The sequence below is a fragment of the Piliocolobus tephrosceles genome, chromosome 11 (genome assembly GCF_002776525.5).
Source record: "Piliocolobus tephrosceles isolate RC106 chromosome 11, ASM277652v3, whole genome shotgun sequence".
Lineage (NCBI taxonomy): Eukaryota > Metazoa > Chordata > Mammalia > Primates > Cercopithecidae > Piliocolobus > Piliocolobus tephrosceles.
Genome location: NC_045444.1, coordinates 18246481 through 18269383, shown reverse-complemented (window position 1 = coordinate 18269383; position 22903 = coordinate 18246481). Strand labels below are relative to the sequence as shown.

At 40.0% G+C, this 22903-nt stretch overlaps 1 protein-coding gene across 8 annotated transcripts in view; it reads right to left on the bottom strand.

The window, feature by feature from the left end:
* The window catches only part of MGAT5 (alpha-1,6-mannosylglycoprotein 6-beta-N-acetylglucosaminyltransferase), a 340494-nt gene that overhangs the window by 84523 nt on the left and 233068 nt on the right, over positions 1-22903 (bottom strand). For all 8 annotated transcript variants that reach the window (XM_023193752.1, XM_023193751.1, XM_023193756.1 and 5 more), the window contains exons 10-11: positions 15415-15548; positions 2949-3082 (exon numbers count right to left, since the gene is read on the bottom strand). In XM_023193752.1, the coding sequence (XP_023049520.1) occupies positions 2949-3082; positions 15415-15548 (268 nt within the window). The remainder of the gene's footprint in view (positions 1-2948; positions 3083-15414; positions 15549-22903) is intronic.

Below are 22903 nucleotides of genomic sequence, written 5' to 3'. Positions count from 1 at the left end.
CCAAAAAGCTGGACTGCACTGGATCAGAGGACAACTCCAGAATCCAATCAGCCAACATTGGAGGGAGTTACATGTTTGCATTTCCCACTTAAGTGGCAAGATGGGTAGGGAGATTCCCTCAAGAAGGAGGGTGGTGGGAAGAGTGAAGGAGGATTTATGGCACAGTGGGAATCTTCAGAATTTAAAGTCCTAGAATCTGAGGTGAAGGAAGACCTTCCAAAGTCATCTGGTCCAAACTGTGCCCTCCCACATCTCCCAGTTGCAATCCTAAACCTCCCAGGACACAAAGGTGCCAGTTCCCTTCCTGAAGCTCTCTGACATGAATCAGGATTGGGTAGAGGAGAGGGGAATGGGACACAAGATGGGGAAGACCACTGATAAAATATCCTGCTAGCTAAAGCTTATGTTGAATGTAACTTTAGAAATGTGGTTGGAATAACATCTCACTTAAAAGGCACATTGGTTTTCTGTGTGCATTCACTGAACACTCTGGGATGCACACGCTTTGGAAAAAGAAACTAAATTCTCACATACTGTGCCATCTTCTAGAGTTGGAGAAGATGTCCTCAATTCATGTGAAAACTTTATAGGATTTTTCACCTTCTTGGGCTTTTTTCAGCACAGAATGCTGGAGGTAATAAAATTGAAGTAACACCCAGGATTTTTGGGTGTTATTACTCAGGCAGAGATGAATGTGGACACACTGCAACCCAACCTTTTGTAGTCTTTAGGTGACGCATGGCACAGGTACACAGAAGCTTGGGCACACATGGAGTTTTAACACCTCAAAACATGGACAGATTTCTAAATCTCACTCCAGATCACTTGAGCAACATGGTTAATGCTTCTGGGATTCCTTTTTTTTTTTTTTTGAGATGGAGTTTCGCTCTTGTTGCCCAGGCTGGAGTGCAATGACGTGATCTCAGCTCACTGCAACCTCCACCTCCCAGATACAATGGATTCTCCTGTCTCATCTTCCCAAGTAGCTCAGATTACAGGTGCCCGCCACCATGCCTGGTTAATTGTTTTGTATTTAGTAGAGATGAGTTTTCACCACGTTAGTAGAGATGAGTTTTCATCACCTCAGGTGATCCACCTGCCTCGGCCTCCCAACGTGCTGGGATTACAGGTGTGAGCCACCGTGCCTGGCCTCGGTATTCTTGCTGGCACAGAAAAGTCACCCTTTTAGTGGCAGTATTAATTTATCCAAAACAGGTGACCAAAATCTTTCAGAACCAATTTATTGTTTTGTTTTTCCAGGGAAAGGGAAATAGTTGCCAAAGGGTGCTAGGAGGTAGTTGCACTTGGCCCCCAAAGAAAGTGATATAATTTCTGTATCAAGCCCACACGGACATGCAAGCTATCTTCTTCAAGCAGGTGCAGAGGCTTTTCTTTAAAAGCCACAGTCCGCCTACAACTAATGCCATAAACCATTAATTTCATGAACAAGCTGAGCATGAGAACACCTAATATGCCTGTTTTAACCCAAGTCTGGCTGAAAGTCAGCTGGAAAATGCACTATCAACACAGGACACATTTTTACACAAGGACAGCAACACAAATTTATGGGACCATCTTCGATAGCCATTTACAATCTAGATTAACTTTCATTTTACTTGAGATAACAAAGTATGGCATAACATACAGAGGAAACATTCTTACCAGCCGGGGGTTTTTCACCCTTGGCATTACTGGTATTTTGTGCCAGGGGCCATCCCATTCATTGTAGGACATGTACAGCATCCCTGGCCTCTACCCACTACATGCTTGTAGCACCACTGACCAGACATCACAACCAAAATTGTCTCTAGACACTGTCAAATGTTCCCTGGGCATAGGGGAATTGGTAAATAAAATAGTCTGCAGCTGAGAACTACTGTACTAAACAAAGACAAAGGTCTAGCTGTTTAAGACAGAGTTGTCTGGAATTAAATCTGCCTTCCTGGAGATGGGCTGATCTCATCATCCCTTTGGTGTAGTTAGCACCTTAGAGCTGGTGGGTAGGGCACTGCTTTTCCTTTTCTGAACACAGGGTCAGAAAAGCAGTACCAAGGAATTCTTTATCCTGTACATCACTTGTACTCCTTCAGTTGTAGTATTCCTAACTTCCTTGGTTAGGAAGTAACTTGAGACCACAGTCTGTGATCATTCAAGAAAGCAATTAATTCTTATATTTAGGAAGAGGCACGTTGTGAGCTCCTGAAGACTTCTATCTTCTAAAAAACGTTTCCTCAAAAAAAAAATTATGATATTTGCCTACTGAGGCAGACTTCCCACATAAAAAGATCTGCATTACCTGTCAACAGGTCATATCCAGTCTGGTTCCTCTCCTGTTACACTTTCCCCAGATGTACTCTGGAAATCAACTTAGGAGGGCCAAGGGGCCCAAGGCTTTTGGAAAACTTGGTTTGGTCTGTAGCCAAGAGTGCTGTTTCAGCTAAGACCTCCCTGAACAAACTGCCTACGGTCAGCCCCAGCAAGAGTTTACTTTCCACGTCAGGTGAGTAGTGACTATAGCCAAGAAGATGTGAAGGCCACTGCATTTCCCAGGAAAGGGAGCTGCCTACCTCCACAGACTACCTCCCAGAAGCAGAGGGCGACTCCCCTCGGTAAAGTTTCTCCCTGCGCAGTACCTTGCTCCAGAAAGATATTCAACCCCTGGAGGGCCCTGGCTCTCAGAAGCAAGTACAAGGTGTGAAAGCAGCTAGAACGTGTCCCTTCTGACACGCAGAGAGTGAAGGGGGCTTTTGTATAGCCACTACCAGAAGAGCAGGTACAGCCTTGGTTAGAAACCCAAATGCTGAGCAACTGAATCCTTGCACATTCTTGTTTATGTCTAAGTAGATTCCATTAAGCCCTGGGCACTTGGCTTGACTACTCCCTGGATCAAAGTTAAATTACCCAACAAGCTTCTTTTCAGACAGAGACACACGCACAGACTGACTCACCTTCCAGAAGCTATCCACTTTGCCATACACAAGGGACTGGTTCTGCCTTTTGATTTCATTAATGTGGTGGATGTCACTGGAGTTCAGGTGCTGCTCGACCACAAACCCCAGAAAGCTGTTGTCTGGGGTATGAGCTGGTGTGCAAAGAAATGGAGAGGACAGTTAGTGTCCAACCAGCAAGAAGAAACAACAATCACATATTTAACACAGGCCATCTTACCCATAACAAAATGTTTTCATCTTACCCTGTTCTTTCTTACACCTGAGGGAGGTGAGGGATTGCTCTCTCCCACACGTTCCCAGTAAAACCATCATGAGAATACTTCTCTCTAGGATGGATTAACCTGAACCAAAACCTGCTCTTTATCGGGAAAATACATCTGTCTGAAAATCATTAAGCTGTGTATTCTCTTCCTTGTTGCCTCAGAATAAGGCTACTGTCCGTTTCCCAGCAGAAACGCTCTCACCCAGGTTTCACCACCCACTGGCCAGAAATCTGTAGGGGGCAGGGCTGATTGGGAGTTCTGAATAGGCGCAGAGCCCCCGTGTAACTGAATCTGACTCCAGCTGTGTTTTTCACCCAGCTACATAACAAGAGGTTTAGGGATAGAGTGATGAATAATCCCCAGAACCTTTCATCTCCTCTAAGAATTACTCACTCATAAAAGATGTAATTATGGGGGTTATATTGAACAGGTGCATGGAATGAAGACCGAATAAAAGGTAAAGCTTGCTGGGGCACAAACCACTCCAAAAAAAAAAAAAAACCAACCACTGCAAAGGAATACTGTCTACAGAGTATGCTATTCTGGAAAAGAAAATTTTGGATTTCTCTCATTTGGGTTCTGTAACTTCTCTAACACTTGACCAAGGTGGACAGCAACCCCACACCCTCTCCAAACATCTGCATCTCGTGCCTGTAATTTTAAAAGGCATTTCACCAGCAAGTGACAATCAGAAAATAATTCTCTCTGGATTAAACAGAGACCCTCTTCTCCTTTACCTTCATCCTGTCAAGAGAAATCTCAGTTTTTCAGGAGATGAGCCTGCAGAGACCATGTGCGCCTGATATTAAATGAAGCAACTGCTCTGCTTGGCTCTGACCTGAATAGAACAGCTATAAATAACATGAAACCAAATTCCTCCTGGTAAATTGAGATATACACAAGATTCTGAAAAGTCCACACACTGCAACCTTAACCACATCCATTCACAGGTAGGTGGTCAGCAAATAGAGAAAGCTGGTCCCTTCATCTCGTTCTGGTTGTCCTAGGACTGAGGAGCGGTTTCCCAGGCTTGTAGCAGCACAGAAATCCTTTCAGACAGACAGATGGGCAAAGGCGAGCCTGCAGCACAGGCCTAGGACTCCGATGCCCAGACTACAATGTCTCCCACCATGCATGCAGGGGAACACGATGAAGAAGGGACACTGGCAGGAAGCCCTGAGCTGTGGAAATGCACGAGCCATGTAAATACTGTGTTGTCACCCTCCGTTTCCCAGGCTTTTGCCTAATGGGGGTGACAGAATGAGGAGATAATAGGGTTGTGACTGGGGAGTTGTGTTCAGTCTGGCCAATCTGTTATTTCATTTCTGCATTTTTGAACAAGTGCCCAGAGGCAATGGCAATGGCTGCAGTTGGCTGGAAAGTAAATTACTGAATAAATTCTCCTGCCAACAAGAGGCAATGGTTGTTTTTCCTCCCCCTTTTGAGGAGCTGAGGGCACAGGGAATTTTCAAGGATTAGCGGGGACAGGAACACAGCCTGTGTGCCTTATCAGCGTTATGGTGCAGCTTAAAATATTTCTCTGTAAAATTTTTTGTTAATTCTAAAAGTTTTGAACTAAAACCTGATGCTCTACTTCAGGATCAGGTGTTTTTAATTTTTTTTTATTTTCAGAAAATTTACATGGCGATAAAAGCATGATGCTTGAAATATTTGTTTCTGAAATATAGTCATTTAGTCCTTGGGTAGGCACTTAAATAATCCAGCAAGTAAAACAATGGGTTTTATTTCATATTATAATATATTAATGCATAGTAAAAAATAAAATGCTTTAGCCACCCAAATGAAAAAATACATATATGTAACATTTTTGTGTGAAAGATTCTCCTAGCTTCTAGCTTGACTGGTGGGAGGGAGAAGTAAATATCAGAAAAACTTGTGAGGAATGGTGGGCTTTTGCTGCTATGACTATAATTTGGTATTCAATCAACTCTGACACTATGAATTTCACATCTAAACTCTCTTCTATGTTTTCATCCAAACATTTTAACTCCTGTCTCACCTTGTGGAATGTTAACTTAGGGATCAACAACCTGCAAGTGTGGTTTAAAGGACCTCAGGTGAGACTTGAGATTTACAAACAGTATCACCACATTTAATGAGCCAAGGCCTGAGCACTGGTCTGACCTCTACATGCCTTCTCCTCCCAGGTGACTCTAAACTTGCCACAGGACACTAAACCTTGACCACATAAGGGTCTGCTCAGCTGTGACTCGCCCCAGCAGGTGATTCTGAAGTAACTACGGGTCCAGTGTGGCTTGCTTCCAAGGATCTGAACACCAGCTGGAGCCTGCCTGGTAACATCTGCCGAGAGCGTCCTGGTCTTATCACAAGTGTTCTTAATGGTGCTTATAATAAATCAAAAGCCACAAGTCCAGGAGGATGTTATCTGAAATGTCCATTTCATTGAGTTCAAATTTCAGGCCAACCTTTCTTTTTTGCTCTGCCTTAGGAAGGGAACAGAGACTTTTATTGTGTTGGGAGGGATTCAAAGAGAAGGTATTTACATTTTAAGGTAAATCAAACAAATCAAACAGGATGCAGGAAATCCTGTACTTTCAGTAATACCTCCATCCCAGAGGATAAACAAATGTGATTTTTAAAAAAGATGACTGATATTTTGAGTTCTGACTACATGCCAAATTCTGTGCTAAGTGCATTATAGTTACTCTTCCATTTTAACCTCATAACCGTGTAACATGTTTGTACAGATGAGAAAACAGAGAGAGATTTGGTTTAACTACCCAAGTCTACATGCTAGGAAACGGCAACGCTGGGATTCAGAGTCAGACTGGCTGCTTTCAGGGCATCAACTCCTTAAGTCACTCTAATATACAGCCTCATAGTCCAAATAATTTTCTGGACCCTGTGAACAGCAGTGGTAAACCATGCTTCAGAGGAAAATAATGTTCTAAGGTAGAGCAAAATACACAAGAGGGATCCAGAATACATATGCAGTATCACCTCAGTTTCTTGAGTATCTTGTGCCATATATGTATGTGGGACCACACAGATTTTGTTTTTTACATGCTACAAAACTACAGGAGATTTGCCAGACATTAGCAATGATTTTAAGATAATTTAGAACAAAACATCTCTTATTAAGAGAAACACTATTTTAAGCACTTTGGAAGCACCTATTTACAAATGATTAAAATCAGCTTGATGTGTTCCCTGAGCAGAGTATGATGATAACTACTTCTAAGAAATACTATTAGCTTAGCTTGAATAATTCATTCAATGACAAACGTTTTGAAGCATTTCTACAAACTAGGTTATATGATAAGTATTGATAAATTACAATATAAAGATGAGTTTCTGCCCTCAAGGAGCTTACCAACTACTTCAAGGTCAACTTGAAAAGTCAAGTTGAGCTTTCTTTCAATTGCATGAATTTCTGAGATCTGTTTTCTCTATCAGTAAGTCCCAAACATCTCTAAGAATGTTATGTATCTTCATGTCCCCTGGTCACCAAGAGAAGAAACCCCAGTGCCAGCCTGGGCCCATTCTTTAGCCCTCACAGTCAGCAGTCTCAGGGATATTAGTTTCTCAAAAATCCATCAACTCATCCTTTCCTTTTCATATTTGTTAGTCTAGACTGTCTCACTTTTTGCTAAGACTTCTGCAATAAACAAGCTTTTCTTTTTCCTAAATACAAATGGATTTATTGGTTTTCCTGATTATAACAGAAATATATACTCAGATTAAAACTTTTTTCAGATAATAACGATATGAGAAAAAAATAAGTTACATATCTTTCATCACCTAGAAATAACCACTATTACTGGTCTTTTTTTCTAAGTTTGTGGATCATTTTTCCCTTCAAAATATTGAATTCCAGTTAATGATGTCAAGCTGAGGCATCAGAGGGTTCTTTTATGCATCCCCCCCACCAAAAAAAAAAAAAAAAAAAAAACAGCAAAAAAGGTGGATTGATGGATAGAGAGAGGATTGGCATATGGATTGATACAGTAAATGGTTAATTGTAAAATCTAGATTCGTGGGTTTCTAGTAACATTTCTTCTGTTTTTTTTTTTTTGTATGGCTGAAAACATTTAAAATACTGAAGAAGAGTACTGCTTGTCATCATACTCATGACATTTTTGCTGATTCTGATGAAACCGACGATAGAAACAAATGCATTGAAAAATGGTTATGTCACACAAGAATTCTGGATTAAAAAACTATACATTACTATGTTATGTGACAAATTTTACAAAAACTGATTTTTTTCCCCCCCAAATGGTGGTGATACTAGTTTCTTCAAGAAAGAAGGCTGGGATGCAGGCTAGGGAAACTAATATACAGTTGAGCTGAGAAGATGAGCGCCTCAACTGTTGACAAAAGGCACTTCAGGGTAAAATTTTCAAGTGTCAAAAAGCAATTTAGGAGGGAATGGACTCCTTAGAAGAATAACACTGCTGAAAGCTGAGACTCAGACTGAAGGAACCATGAGGCTGATCCTACTCCTCACTGGTCTGCACAGAGCTTAAAGGCAAGAGCCCTCCTGATTCAAGTTAAAGGCCAAAATGGCAGTTTCAATCACAAATAGCTCCTTTGGTTGTCGTGCGCTAAAAATAAAATTGTACATGGAAGTTAACTGATCCTTAGCTACAGCCAACAGGCTTATTATTTGCATGAACGGGAACTGACTTGGTTCTAAAATTTCTGTTTTGCCAGGCAAAATTTTTTTATCCACAAGCCATCATTCAATTTGATCATGCAAATAAAAATGGCTGTGAGCTCCAAATCCGGGGAGAAATTCAGGGTTGGAATGTCAATGATAATGACAATCATTATGCTCTGAAAGCCCAACAATGTAAGTAAGTTCCCTGGGAAGACACAAGAAAGTAAGATGAGGCCACTGGCCTAAAGAAGTTTCTGCAATCTTAAATTTGTACAACAGTCTCCTTCCCTACATTGTTGCATGGACTAAAAACAGAATAGGCAATATTGTTCATTCTAGTTTAATTCCATCAATAAAAGACTTTCTGAATGCCTACTATGTGCCAGCCACTCTTCAGGATGTTAAGAGTTCCAGCAACAAACAAAGCAGCTAAAATTCCTGCCATTATATATCTCAGATTCCAGGGGAGGAAAAAGAAAGTAAAAGTAAGTGAAACATAAATACTGGATAGCAATAAAGTTATGGAGGAAAAGAAACAAGGGAAGGGGAGTAGAAAGTTGGGGAGGGAAGGAGTTGCATTTTAAAAGAGGAGGTCACAGTCAGTCTCACTGAAATGACATTTGAGTTAAAAACCTGAAGGAGGAGATGAGGAAGTCTAAAAGAAGAATGTTCCAAGAGATGGGACAACTAATGCAAAGGTCCTGAGGGGGAGTGTGCCTATTCTACTCAAGAAACAGCAAGGAAGTAGAGAGAAATGAGCAAAAAGCAGCGTAGTAAGCGACAGGGTCTTGAGGACCCTGGGAAAACTTGCCTCTAGTTGCCACAACTAGGATGTTCCTCGCCTCTGCATTCAAATTTTCCCTGCTCCATTCACCTGGGTCTGTAATTTCTAAAGTGGAAGTATGAGAAAGTCTTATTTTTGCATACCTCCTGACTCCACTGAAAGCGAGCTTCTGGAGAACAGAGACTTAGACATCCCAGAGATGGTCAGGGGACACACACTGAACAAAAGGATAAAATCGACAACCAAATAAAGATTCCAATCTAACTCCTAAACTGACGCTCATAAGGAACAAGAAAATAATTAGGCTTAGTCACCTCTGTAGCCTTTACTAAGGAGCACCTTACAAGGATTTGGGAAAGAGGAGAAGGGGGTAAAAAAAAAAAAAAAAAAAAAAAGAAAAAAATCAAAGAGGTAGAAGGTGAAATGGGAAAGTTCTAAACACCTCCAGAATCCCCAATCTGCTCTTCTCTCAACTTCGTGATAGCTCCGTCTTTTCTGCTCCAAATTTCCACAAGTACCAAGAAACGCTGAATATTCTCCAGCCTTGACTGTACAGAATGTGAGCACCCAGAAGGAAAATTCTTCTATGTCTTCACATTGTGAATGACAGCCAAAATGTTGTAAGTACTTAACACATACACACATAATAAATAAAACTATACAAACACAGTTTGCTCAGGCAATGTAGTAAATGTTCTATGGTAATGATATGAAAAGTGAGGCTGTTAAGCAGATTTCAAAGGTTATTGAATTTTTTGTAGGATATAAAAATAAGGTCTGAGATCTGAAACCAGAGATGGGGTATCTTGTAATGCTTGCTACTGTTACTTTCAGTCATCAACTCTAGGGAAAGAGAGGAAAAAACTCAATTAGATAAAGATGATTTACCGCTGCCAATGCTTTTACACAAGCCAGATGAAGTTGTAAATGAGGGTGTGGTGCAGATAATTAGAGCTACCCAAATACTGGAAAATTTACAGTGCAAGTCATCAATCTTAGAGCTTTCTCTTCTAAATGGTAAAGGCAAATGCCTTCGCTCTTATTTTTCTGTGCAGGCAGATTTCTTGCATTTATTTACTGAGATATAATGTACCTTGCCAGACTGTGAAAAATAAAAGATGGCCTCCAGGAGTTTAAAACAAGCCATATGCATAGACTACAGGCAGAGACTGAAATAATACCTAAATATATGCCAAGCCAGGTACCTGGCAATCATAAAAAAAGCATCAGTTAAATCTCAAGAAATAACAAAAGCATCCCCAAATAACTATGACTTAGGAACTAGCCACTTGACTGTAGAAGAGTCTTGGAAATAATGGTTTTCAAATCTGCGTAGAGTCTTGAAGAAAAAAAGAGATGATATATTAAGTGGAAAAAAAGGAGATACAAAATTTTGGTAAGTATGTGACAAGTATGTAAAAACACACTTGTGAAAAAGATAAAAGTTACACCAGGGTTAGGGGAGATTTTTTCAGTAGGAGGAAGTCCTTCCCTGTTTTTGTAATTGGGTTACATTTCTTTATAAATTTGATTGGAAAATTGGAGGAAGTCACTTAAGTAGAGTTTTAAAGAAAAAATTAAATTTTGCGTCTCAGAGACCAGCAGGCTGTTGGGTGAGGCTGGGGCCAGACCTGGGGAGGAATATGGTTGGGGATTGAGGCCAGAGAGCCGAAGGTCTTGAATACTTTGCTGTGGAGTTTGAAAATCATCCCATGGACAAAAGGAAGGCACTGCCATCTCTGAGGAGAAATCGTCTAATCCAAGCTGAGCTTTCAAGAGCTGGTTTTTGTGGCTGGAAAGCCTTAATGCCTAGTTCAGAGGTCATGTTAACACGTGGACAGGAGGAGCGAGCAGGAATGGGGGCCTAGAGGGAGGAACAACCAGACTTACCAGATTCCTGGGGAAAAACCATCACTTAGTAGATCTAATCAAATGGCCTTAGTATCGTCTGGCCACCAGTCCCTCCAGAAGCTGCTTAGGAAGGTGTCAGGAATAGTCTATGTGGACACCACCTAAAATGCCTAACTGCAAAGAGAACACCTGACGACAATGGCACCAGTGAACTTCTGAGACTGGGGGCAAAATAATACAGAAATGCAAGGTTTTTCAACTTGTAGAAACCCCACCAACTTAGGAAACAAGTTAGAGGAGAAACAGAAGGAGTCTTAAAGTGAGATGTGTACCATGAATATTTAAGAACGCAAACACATTCCAGTCCAGCGTATTTCATTTCACTGTTCCTCAACATGCATCTCAATGGTGTATTTTTCTTTATCTTCCCACTGAGTTCTTTTGGACTGGCCTTCCCCACGCTCTCTGTCTGCACATAAACCACAACACTGCTACGTCTTATGATAAGGCGGCTAGTCCTGAAGACTTGATTCCTCAAGTATAGCACTCTATTTCCACAGTCTCGGAAGTTTTCATTGAGCATTCCATCAGTAGAACACAATCTAAGCACATAGGATTCTGAGTACATCCTCAGTATATGTGCATATTTATACAGAAATTAGATAATGGTTACTATCCAGCTCATATATTAAGCACTAGTAAATTTGTTTCACTTTTGAAAAATTAACAATAAATAAATATAACTTTTGATATTCAAAGGAATGCTATTTCTCTTCAGACCACTGCGGTAGCCACTTTGATCCAAAAGGTAAAAGAATGGAGGGCTCTATGGGAAGGACCTAGTAGACTGGACCCCAGGCCTTTGTCACGTGGGAAGAAAGGGACCCTCTTCCAAGCATGCATCCAAGTTCACTGTGGGCAGGCGCTGGAAAACAGAGTGCAGGAGCTTTTTGTTGTTGCTGCAAATTTTCCAGCTCAGACACATCTCAATAGGATAAAGGTCTCAAACTGCTTTATTTCTCTATTCATTTCCATATTTCCTCCATTCAGGTCAGCTTCATCCATGAGAAAGTTTTCCATCAACCTGTTACTTGATGGAGTTAGCGACCACTGATGATGACTGTTTTGCTCTACTGTCTCATCAGGACTTTTATAATGCTCATTTTCTAATTCATTCCTTTTGCATTTATTAGTTGTGATTTCTCCATGATTAATGACTTTCTCTCATCAACTGTTTGATTATTTTCAAATACAATTTGTGCTAGAAAGGCATGATCAAAGCTGAATTCTTTCACTTTATTTTTTACAGTAATGAGGTAGTATCCTAGCAATTTGCAAAGGTGACCCACTACACTTTGTGGAGTTTTCTTGGTTGGTGTATCATTCCGGAATCTAGAATCTTTAGGTACTCCCCTCTTTTTGTATACTAAAGATCTTGGTTCCTACAACATACCTATAACAGTTTCAAGTAACAATATAAATATTTCCCACTACAACTGTGTAGTCAAAAGATGGTCTTTTAAAGCCACTTAAGTAATAATCTTCTCTATATGAGAGGTTAACATCAACCTCACGCATATAGCTAGGTTTGTCTCTGTCTGTTCTCAATTCTTAGTGAATGCTTTTCTTTTTTATTTGAATTTTTATTGTGGTAAAAAACAAGTAACACTAAATTTACCATCTTAACCTTTTTTAAGTGTTCAGTAGTGTTAAGTATATTCACACTGGTATGCAAGAGATCTTCAGAACTTTTTCATCTTGTAATACTGAAACCCCATAGCCACTAAACACTAATTCCTCCTCCCAACTTGGTAACCACCTTTCTGTTTTCTGTTTCTATGATTTTGACTACCTTAGATACTTTATGAGTGGAATCATATGGTATTCACCCTTTTGTGACTAGTTTATTTCCCTTAGCATAATATCCTTGAGGTTCATCCATGTTGTAGCATATGAAGGATTTCCTTCCTTTTTAAGGCTAAATAATATTCCATACATATACATATACATATATGTATACTACGTTTTTCTTTATCCACTTGTGTGGATGAATATTTGGGTTGCTTCTACCTCATGGCTATTAGTAATACTACTGCAGTGAACATGAATGTGTGAATACTTCTTTGAGATCCTACTTTGAATTCTTTGGAATATTTCTCTTTTTAAATTAGGTAAAACATTTACATGGTCCTAAAGTCAAAATAAGGAACATTAAGAGACATTACCCTTCTAGCTCCATCCCTGGATACCTTTTCATCCAGTGGGAATCACTTTATCCAATGGTAATCACTTTTATTAGTCTATTTATCCTTTCATTGTTTCTTCTGGAAATATAAGTTCATTCATATATACTAACACGACCACACACACTCTTCCTCTATATCTGACATATATAAAAGGGAGTAGCTCTACATTGTCCTGCACGTTGACTCTTATCACTTAAAATATCCTAGACATGCCCCTCCTGGAATGAAAGCCTTCCTCATTTCTTTTTATAGCTACGTAGTACTTTACTCTATTAATGATAATGGATCATATTATTCACTCAGTCCCCTATGATGATTACTTCGGTTGTTTCTTGTTGCTTCCTATTGCAAATAGTGCTGCACTAAATGTCCTTGAGCACATGCCACATCTTGATTTTGCTCATTATCTTTGGAATAGATTCCTATATACGAGGTGCTTAGTTGAAGAAAGAAAATGCAGAGGTGGTTTTACTAGATCCTGACAAACACATCCCCACTGGGATAGTACCATGCTGCATTCTAACCACTAGGGTTGAAGAGGGCTGGTTTTGCTCACCACATCATCAGAATAGCTATGCTGTTCAACTTTTGCATTTCTGCCAATCTGTACATGGGACATGGTATCTTGGTGCAGTTTAAAAATGCATTTCCCCTTACTGTGAGTGAAGTTAACATCTTTCCATATGTTCAGAGCAGTAAATTTCTCTTTCCTCTAAACTTAATAGCCTTTTCCCATTTTTCTGTTGGAACATGGAACTTTTTCTTAATTTATATATATATATATGTGTGTGTGTGTACATATAAGGGTCTATATTAGTAATTTAGCCCTCTGTGATATCATTTGCTTACGATGTTATTGGTTGTTGTTTCGCCATACAGGTTCTTCTTTTTTTGGAAATATAGTCAAGCATATCAATTTTCCCTCATTTCTGCTGAATTCTGAGTCATGGTTAGGGAACTTATTCCCTTCCCAGGTTAACAGAAATTAATCCATGTTTTCATCTTCAATTACATTTTAAGCAGTGAATTTCCTTCAATTTAATCAACCAATACTGCTGAAATTCTCCATCCATGGAGAACAAAATAGGTTTGCAGGACTGTGAATTCCAACATTCTAAAATAGAACTTTGTTTTCTAGGGGAAAAAAAAAAACCTCTCTTCTCTACTCCCTGGAAACTCCATCTCTTGCGGGGCACACACCTGCCATATCACCCAGCGGTTTTAGTCACTTTGAACACAGTTAATGTTTTATTTCACTTGATTTAACACACAGGTCACTTCTTAGGCTATTCTGTGCCACCTTATCCCATCCCTCAAAGTTACACAGCAAAGTCAAATCACAGGCAAACTCTGAGCATCCTCACCACACTAAAAGCCATCTGTTACCTAATGTGCCAAAAATCAATTTGCCCCATGAACTGTGCCCCGGGGACGGTGTGTAATAGTAGGATGATACAGCTCCATGAACAATAATGTTTATGAAGCATACAACACACTCTCACAAATCTGAGCTTAATAGAACACTTAAGGATGAGTTGATTTTTAAAATTACTCTCCATTCTTAATTCTCCCTTCTCATGCCTAACACCCAAAGATTAGTCCAATGCATGTGCTGTTACATTTAGTGAGTGTGAGACAGGCAGCTACAGTGGGAAGGGACAACCACATGGGAAGAAGATTAGGAAGGGGTCTTTTGGGTCTTGGTTCTGCAAAGCAAACAGATTCATCTCAGAAGTTACAAAGTGGAAACCTCTGGATCAAGCTTATCCTGGTAATTTTAGAAAACAGGAATTCTCTCATCATCCAAATTATCTCACGTGGCCTTTCACTTCTGGAATAGGACTTCATCTCATTACTCAAGACTATTGACTTACAAAATAAATTCACTGTTGGCATAAACACTATCAAATGTGGTTTTTGAGTTCACAGTCCTCAGCTAATTAGAAATGAGGCTAGTGCCAGGTAAACAGAAAGCAGCAGGAAGAAATGATAAAAGTGGGAAAATAACCCTATAGAAACAGAAAATGTCTAAGAGCCTAGCATCTGTGGCCTGTTAATTCATCATCATTTGGTGTGCTGTTCTTACTATATTGGCTCATGAAATAAGCACTGCTGCTGAAAACAATGACACCAAGTCGGCAAGAGAAGGTAAAATTTCATTCTGGGCCTAGGATTGAAGAAGTCAGTAAAATACAAAACGGAGTTTAAAACAGTTCCATTTTTTAAAAGCTATTTTTTTCTTTAAAAAGTTTGATGCTTAAATAATTAAGGTTTAATTATGTGGAAAATAGATCTGCATAAAAGACTTCACCCCTCATTAATGACAAAGTGTACCCTAAATAGCATCTATGTGGCATAAAATGTGTTTAGTGCCTGCCAATCTAAAGTCACTGCAAAGTCCTTTCCCAGATAGTTTCTAATGATACTTTGTACTGAACATTTTTTCTCCAGAATATTTCCAAGGCTTTTCAAAAAATGTTAATGTGGCCTTTTGATTTCAACTAAAAAACAAAACAAAAAAAACAAATTCAGTAATTCCCAAGGAAAAGGTTCAACAGCACAGACTTCTACAGCTAATGGTCCTGAGAATCATAACCCAAAATAGATGGCGGATAATTTTCTCATCTATCCTTGGTGGCATTCTGGAAAGCATACATGAAACAGGAATACTCACGGAACATGGTATAAAACTGCTGAGGGTTCAGATTCCATTTTCCCCAGGGAGTCTTGTGGCCTTTCGATTGGGCATAATTTGCGTGATTAAATTCGGGTTCAGTACCAAATGAATCGAGGACTCGGAGCATGCACCTGAAAGAAAACATCAATATGTTTAACACTACATACTTGCCCCCAAAGCTGAAAAGGTAAAAGCTCTAACTCTTCCTTCAGGACTACTAAAAATAGGTAAATCCTTTTAGACAGATGCAGGACCAGAAAAAAACTGAGATGTTTTAGAATAGCTTGTGTACCAAACATCTACTTGTGTCACTTTAGTGTCTGAGACACACAGCAGATACGATTTGCTTCAGATCAGGTAACTAATTACAGAAGATCAATCAACTACCAGCAAAATAAAAAGCTCCATGAAAGCTTGAACTGGGGACTGCCATGTTCAATGCTGTACCCCCAGCACCCAGCCAGAGCTGAGTACACAGTAGGTGTCTAATCAACCGATGCCAAAGACACAGAGCTACCATCTACAGAGGTCTTATTCTGCTTAAATCATATGACGTGTTATCTCTAGGAGAAATCACTCAACGTTTTCATCAATTGGAGTATTTGACTTTACATTAAGCTTAGAATCTTTCAGTAGGCAATGGTATTTTTTTATATATCTGATAGCAATAGAACTTTATTTGCTTTCTCCTAGAACTTGAAGAAATGTAAGTGAAGACGTTTTGTTTACTATTCCACCAAAGCCATAAAACAGGGCCAAATCTGGTCTACCATCTATTTTTGTATGGTCTGTGAGCTTAGAATAATCTTTACGTTCTTCAATGGTTTTTAAAAAATATTTTGTGACATGTACAAATTATATAAAATTCCAATTTCCATGTTCAAAAATAAAAACTGTATTTGAATGTGGCCACACCCTGTTGTTGACCTATTGTCTATGGCTGCTTTCATCCTGTAACAGCACAGCTGAATAGCTGCAGTGACGCATATATGGCCCAAAAACCTTACAATGTTTACTAGCTGGCTCTTTTCAGAAAGTTTCCTGACCACTGCTCGAGAGTGCATGAAGAACAACCAATTGGAAGAAAGGAATCAATCCCAAAACAAAATTTATTGATTTTGGTAACATTTCATCACTGACTTTCAAAGTATTTGATGTAAATTAAACTTGAGGATGGCCAATAAAAGCAGTTCTATTTTCTAGTATATGTATCAATAATACTTCTGAATAACTTTTAGAAGACTAAGAAGCATAAAAGTAAAGATTGAAACCCATATTTTAGAATCAGATGATGGTAACAACTTTTAAAAACCTGGCTCAGTTTTTAAAATCCAAACATGAGACTGGACTTTCTAGGAAGTATACTCATAAATTTTCTTTTCTGTGTGCTAGTTTTCTCGTTAGAGATCACTACAATTTGTTAAGGTCAGGAAGTGAAGAAAAGAAAGGCAGGAAGGCCACAACCACACGTCAAATACAAGCTGACCACAGGAGGAATTTCCCTGTCTGAGATTCTTGTGTGGCTCTCACGGAATATGCTGTCATCATAGCGACAGTTTTCACAGTATCATCAAAGATAGGTCATTGGCCTGGTGGCCAATAGGTGGGCAGAAATAAAGCCCACGGTCCTGAAAAAAGAAAGCTAGGGACCCAAGAACAGATCAGTGTTTGTTTTCTTTGCTCTTTGAATAGCTCAGAGCATCCCTTTCCACTTAATAAAACATACCCATTTCTTATATTTTTCCGTTTAAAAACAAGATGTACAAGGAACTGGTTTGAGCCAGTATATATCTTCTGCAAAAGCTGGCAGTGTTAATGGTGGCAGCTCTGCAGGTCACTGCAAAAAGCGGGAGGAGAGGACAGGACCCACGCTGATTTGTGGGGCAGGGGAATGCTCCACTCCTACCAGAGAACCAGACCCGGGATTCACCAGCACTACTTTGTGAGTCAAAGATTACAGCACTCTGTGCAGGCACAGCAGGGAGAAACGGGCCACTCTTGTCATAACGAGCCTTGGCTTGAAGGCTCAGCTTCTTCCACTTATTGGCAATTGACTCCAACAGTCTGCAGCCGTCCTTGGTATCTGGTGGATTGGTTCCAGGACCCCTGTGGATACCAAACTCCAAGGATACTCAAGTCCCTTACATAAACTGGTATAGTACTTTCATATAACCTATGCACATCCTCTCATATTTAAATCTCTAGATTACTTATAATGCCTAGTATCACATTTGTATTTTTATTATTGTATTACTATCTTTTTCCTTCAGATATTTTTGGTCTGTGGTTGAATCTGTGGATGTGGAACTCATGGCTATAAAATGCTAACGACATACTCTTCTCTAGCTTTGGCTGGTGACCATATTTTTAACTCGAAGTTTTATTATTGTTATTTTTAATTTGGGCAACTAAAACAAATCCTGATGAGTAAAGCTGTCTGCTAAGGGCCTAACGCCTGAAAGTCCGGACTTTGCACAGTGCCTAGATGTAAGCTATGTGGCACTGGGCTCTTCCTGAAATAGGAATGGAATGATCAGATGTCTCCCAGAAATTTATAATTTGACATCCTTTTACTTGAGGCTTTTGCTTGGGAATTGCTTTTCTAGCTTATCTAGGTTTAATTTATGAAGCACAGATAGGACACTGGACTTGGTCTATGACATGGAAGGTTTGACATTACAGTTTTCCTTCTTCAATCACATCCTGCATCTGTGTGTTTTGCAACTATTTTTATAATGTGTTACTAATATTTAGGCCTTCCCTCTAATGTCTCTGTGTCTGGAACATCATAAGCAGACTAATGACTTAAAAAGATATTTGTTTTGATGCCCAAGGCAGCTCGCCTTCTTTTAACAGGGATCACAGCAGTCATGCCAAGTAACTCCTAGAACTTTCTCTTTGCTGTCAGCCACACTACTACGAAATGGATGTTCAGGAGCTCCTTGACCTGCCCTAGTTTCTAATCTGTGTTTGACATAAAACATGGCCTATCTTGGACTACTTGCAGTTTACTTTCTTGTATGCCCTTCAACAAAGGCCTTGTAGGAAGTAAAATGGGTATGAGTTTTGCAGTACCTAGCAGAATACTAGTTGCGTGTAGGCATGTAACATATGTTTAATTGAATTTCCGAGGTCCCTACGTAAATTGGACAAAATTTACAATTAATTTTCCAAGGGTTTGCTCCTAATTGAAAGATCAGATAACAACAATACATTTAATGGAATACATACCAACAACCAAGATGAATACTGACAATTCACCTTGGTTGTTGGTATGTATTCCATTAAATTTCTGATTTTTAAAAGGGAAAATTTTAAATCTTCCCTGACAATTTCTAATTTTTAAAAGGGAAAGAAATCGGCAAGAAACTTCCAAGGGGACCTGAGTAGGCTTTTAATGGAATCTTCGCTTTATCACACCACCAAGACTGCAGACCTAAAGCACTAACAGACCTCCTGCCAGGCAATATCACTAACATAGATGATTTATTAAAGAAAGGCAGATAAACATTACATTCATCCATAAAACCCCCTCTGAGATGGTGCCTTTTCATCCAACAAGAATGAAATGCCAATCAACGGTGACCATTTTAATAATAAAAATTGTCCTTTTTTAATTCACCTAAACACTACCACTGAGAATATTTTTCCATCCAAAGAACTCTTCTTAATAGCGAGGATATGTGAGTCAAGGGAAGCTTGTACTGTGTAGATTCCTCTGCACATGTATCAGATGTCTGCCATTTACAAAACGGTAGAAAACAACAACTCTACTTTCGTCAAGATTTCAAGAAACAAGCAAAAAACCAGGAAAAAACCTAATGCAAAAGGTAGAGCACTATCTTGGCCTGCAGCAAGTTTTTAGTTTTGCTTTTTTTATATTTATGTGCCATTTACATTGTTAAATATATTTAAGTTTATTCACCTTTTAAAATTTATTTTTTAAAGGAAACTTTTAAAGACCATAAATAAAACCCAGTATTATGCAGCCATAAAAAAGGATGAGTTCATGTCCTTTGTAGCGACATGGATGAAGCTAGAAACCATTATTCTGAGCAAACTGTCACAAGGACAGAAAACCAAACACCGCATGTTCTCACTCATAAGTGGGAATTGAGCAACGAGAACACTCGGACACAGGGTGGGGAACATCACACACCGGGGCCTGTCATGGGAGGGATAGCATTAGGAGATATACCTAACGTAAATGACAGTTAACGAGTGCAGCACACCAACATGGCACATTGATACATATGTAACAAACCTGCATGTTGTACACATGTACCCTAGAACTTAAAGTATAATTAAAAAAAATTCATTCTAAAATTGGCAAAATAACTCAGTTTCTCTGTCCATAAAGTTATTAGCCTTGATGAAACTGACATGAGTAGCCAGTGTTATCTAGTACTGTTGTTTACTACTCTCTCATGACTAAAGACCTCCAAATCATTTGATACTCCTGGCAAGGACCAAATTTGGTGGTTTGGGGGACCTTTGTAATGAGAGGAATTTTTAAATGTGATAAAGGACAAAAGCAATAAAAGACAAAACAAAAAATAAAAATGAGAAATAAAAAAAACCCCAAAACATTAGAAAGAAAAAACCCAGTATTGACCGCCATACATGCAAGATAACAACAACAAAAGAGCATATAACCTTTAGGAAGTATTTTACAATTCAGAATAGATACTTTTGTCTGCTGAATGCTGAGACTCACAGCTATTCTCACATTGTTAAGAATGCATGTGTTAAAAGTAGTGACAGAGATATAGTAGCATCAAACTACACCTTTTCTCAAAAAGACTGAAAGAAAACTGAAAAATTAATGAATTTCTTTATATAATTCATTGTGATTTAGGGCCATGTTTGTATACCATGTAAAAGTGTTTCAAATACTAAATCGTGGTCCCAAACCCACACTCAGGGGAACACTGAGCTACTCTACTAAATAATAAAGACTGCACAGAGTACACATACACCACAGTAATACTAATCATGGGCTTATCTTAAAAAGTGCAAGATCCCAGCATTCAGATAACATATTCCCGGATTTCCCTTCCATGAATGACAAGAATACTGATGAGGTAAAGGGTAAGAAAAGTCAATCAGATAGGAATAGCTCCAGTCTCCAACTCCCAGCACGAGCCACACAGAAGACAGGTGATTTCTGCATTTTCAACTGAGGTACTGGGGTCTTCTCACTAGGGAGTGCCAGACAATCGGTGCTGGTCAGCTGCTGCAGCCCGAACAGCAAGAGCTGAAGCAGGGCGAGGCATCGCCTCACCTGGGAAGCACAAGGGGGAAGGGAATCCCTTTTCCTAGCCAGGGGAACTGAGACACACAACACCTGGAAAATTGGGTAACTCCCACCCCAATACTGCACTTTAAGCAAACAGGCACACCAGGAGAATATATCCTACACCTGGCCAGGAGGGTCCCATGCCCACAGAGCCTCCCTCATTGCTAACACAGCAGTCTGTGATCTAACCGCAAGGCAGCAGTGAGGCTGGGGGAGGGGTGCCCACCATTGCTGAGGCTTAAGTAGGTAAACAACGCCACTGGGAAGCTCGAACTGGGTGGAGCTCACAGCAGCTCAAGGAAACCTGCCTGTCTCTGTAGACTCTGCCTCTGGGGACAGGGCTCAGCTAAAAAAACAACAGGGGAAGCAGCAGAGGCCTGTGCAGACCCGAACGACTCTGTCTGACAGCTTTGAAGAGAGCAGTGGATCTCCCAACACGGAGGGTAAGATCTGAGAAGGGACAGACTGTCTGCTCAAGTGGGTCCCTGACCCCTGAGTAGCCTAACTGGGAGGTATCCCCCACTAGGGGCAGTCTGACACCCCACACCTCACAGGGTGGAGTACACCCCTGAAAGGAAGCTTCCAAAATAAGAATCAGACAGGTACACTCGCTCTTCAGCAATATTCTATCTTCTGCAACCTCTGCTGCTGATACCCAGGCAAACAGGGTCTGGAGTGGACCTCAGCCAATCTCCAACAGACCTACAGCTGAGGGTCCTGACTGTTAGAAGGAAAACTATCAAACAGGAAGAACACCTATACCAAAACCCCATCAGTACGCCACCATCATCAAAGACCAGAGGCAGATAAAACCACAAAGATGGGGAAAAAGCAGGGCAGAAAAGCTGGAAATTCAAAAAATAAGAGTGCATCTCCCCCTGCAAAGGAGCGCAGCCCATCGCCAGCAACGGATCAAGGCTGGTCAGAGAATGACTTTGACGAGATGAGAGAAGAAGGCTTCAGTCCATCAAACTTCTCAGAGCTAAAGGAGGAATTACGTACCCAGCGCAAAGAAACTAAAAATCTTCAAAAAAGAGTGGAAGAATTGACAGCTAGACTAATTAATGCAGAGAAGGTCATAAACGAAATGACAGAGATGAAAACCATGACACGAGAAATACGTGACAAATGCACAAGCTTCAGTAACTGACTCCATCAACTGGAAGAAAGAGTATCAGCGATTGAGGATCAAATGAATGAAATGAAGCAAGAAGAGAAACCAAAAGAAAAAAGAAGAAAAAGAAATGAACAAAGCCTGCAAGAAGTATGGGATTATGTAAAAAGACCAAATCTACATCTGATTGGGTGCCTGAAAGTGAGGGGGAAAATGGAACCAAGTTGGAAAACACTCTGCAGGATATCATCCAGGAGAACTTCCCCAACCTAGTAGGGCAGGCCAACATTCAAATTCAGGAAATACAGAGAACGCCACAAAGATACTCCTCCAGAAGAGCAACTCCAAGACACATCATTGCCAGATTCACCAAAGTTGAAATGAAGGAAAACATCTTAAGGGCAGCCAGAGAGAAAGGTAGGGTTACCCACAAAGGGAAGCCCATCAGACTGACAGCAGATCTCTCAGCAGAAACTCTACAAGCCAGAAGAGAGTGGGGGCCAATATTCAACATTCTTAAAGAAAAGAATTTTAAACCCAGAATTTCACATCCAGCCAAACTAAGTTTCATAAGTGAAGGAGAAATAAATCCTTTACAGATAAGCAGATGCTTAGAGATTTTGTCACCACCAGGCCTGCCTTACAAGAGACCCTGAAGGAAGCCCTAAACATGGAAAGGAACAACCGGTACCAGCCATTGCAAAAACATGCCAAAATGTAAAGACCATTGAGGCTAGGAAGAAACTTCATCAGCTAACGAGCAAAATAACCAGTTAATATCATAATGGCAGGATCAAGTTCACACATAACAATATTAACCTTAAATGTAAATGGACTAAATGCTCCAATTAAAAGACACAGACTGGCAAACTGGATAAAGAGTCAAGACCCATCAGTCTGCTGTCTTCAGGAGACCCATCTCACATGCAGAGACATACATAGGCTCAAAATAAAGGGATGGAGGAAGATCTACCAAGCAAATGGAGAACAAAAAAAAGCAGGGGTTGCAATCCTAGTCTCTGATAAAACAGACTTTAAACCATCAAAGATCAAAAGAGACAAAGAAGGCCATT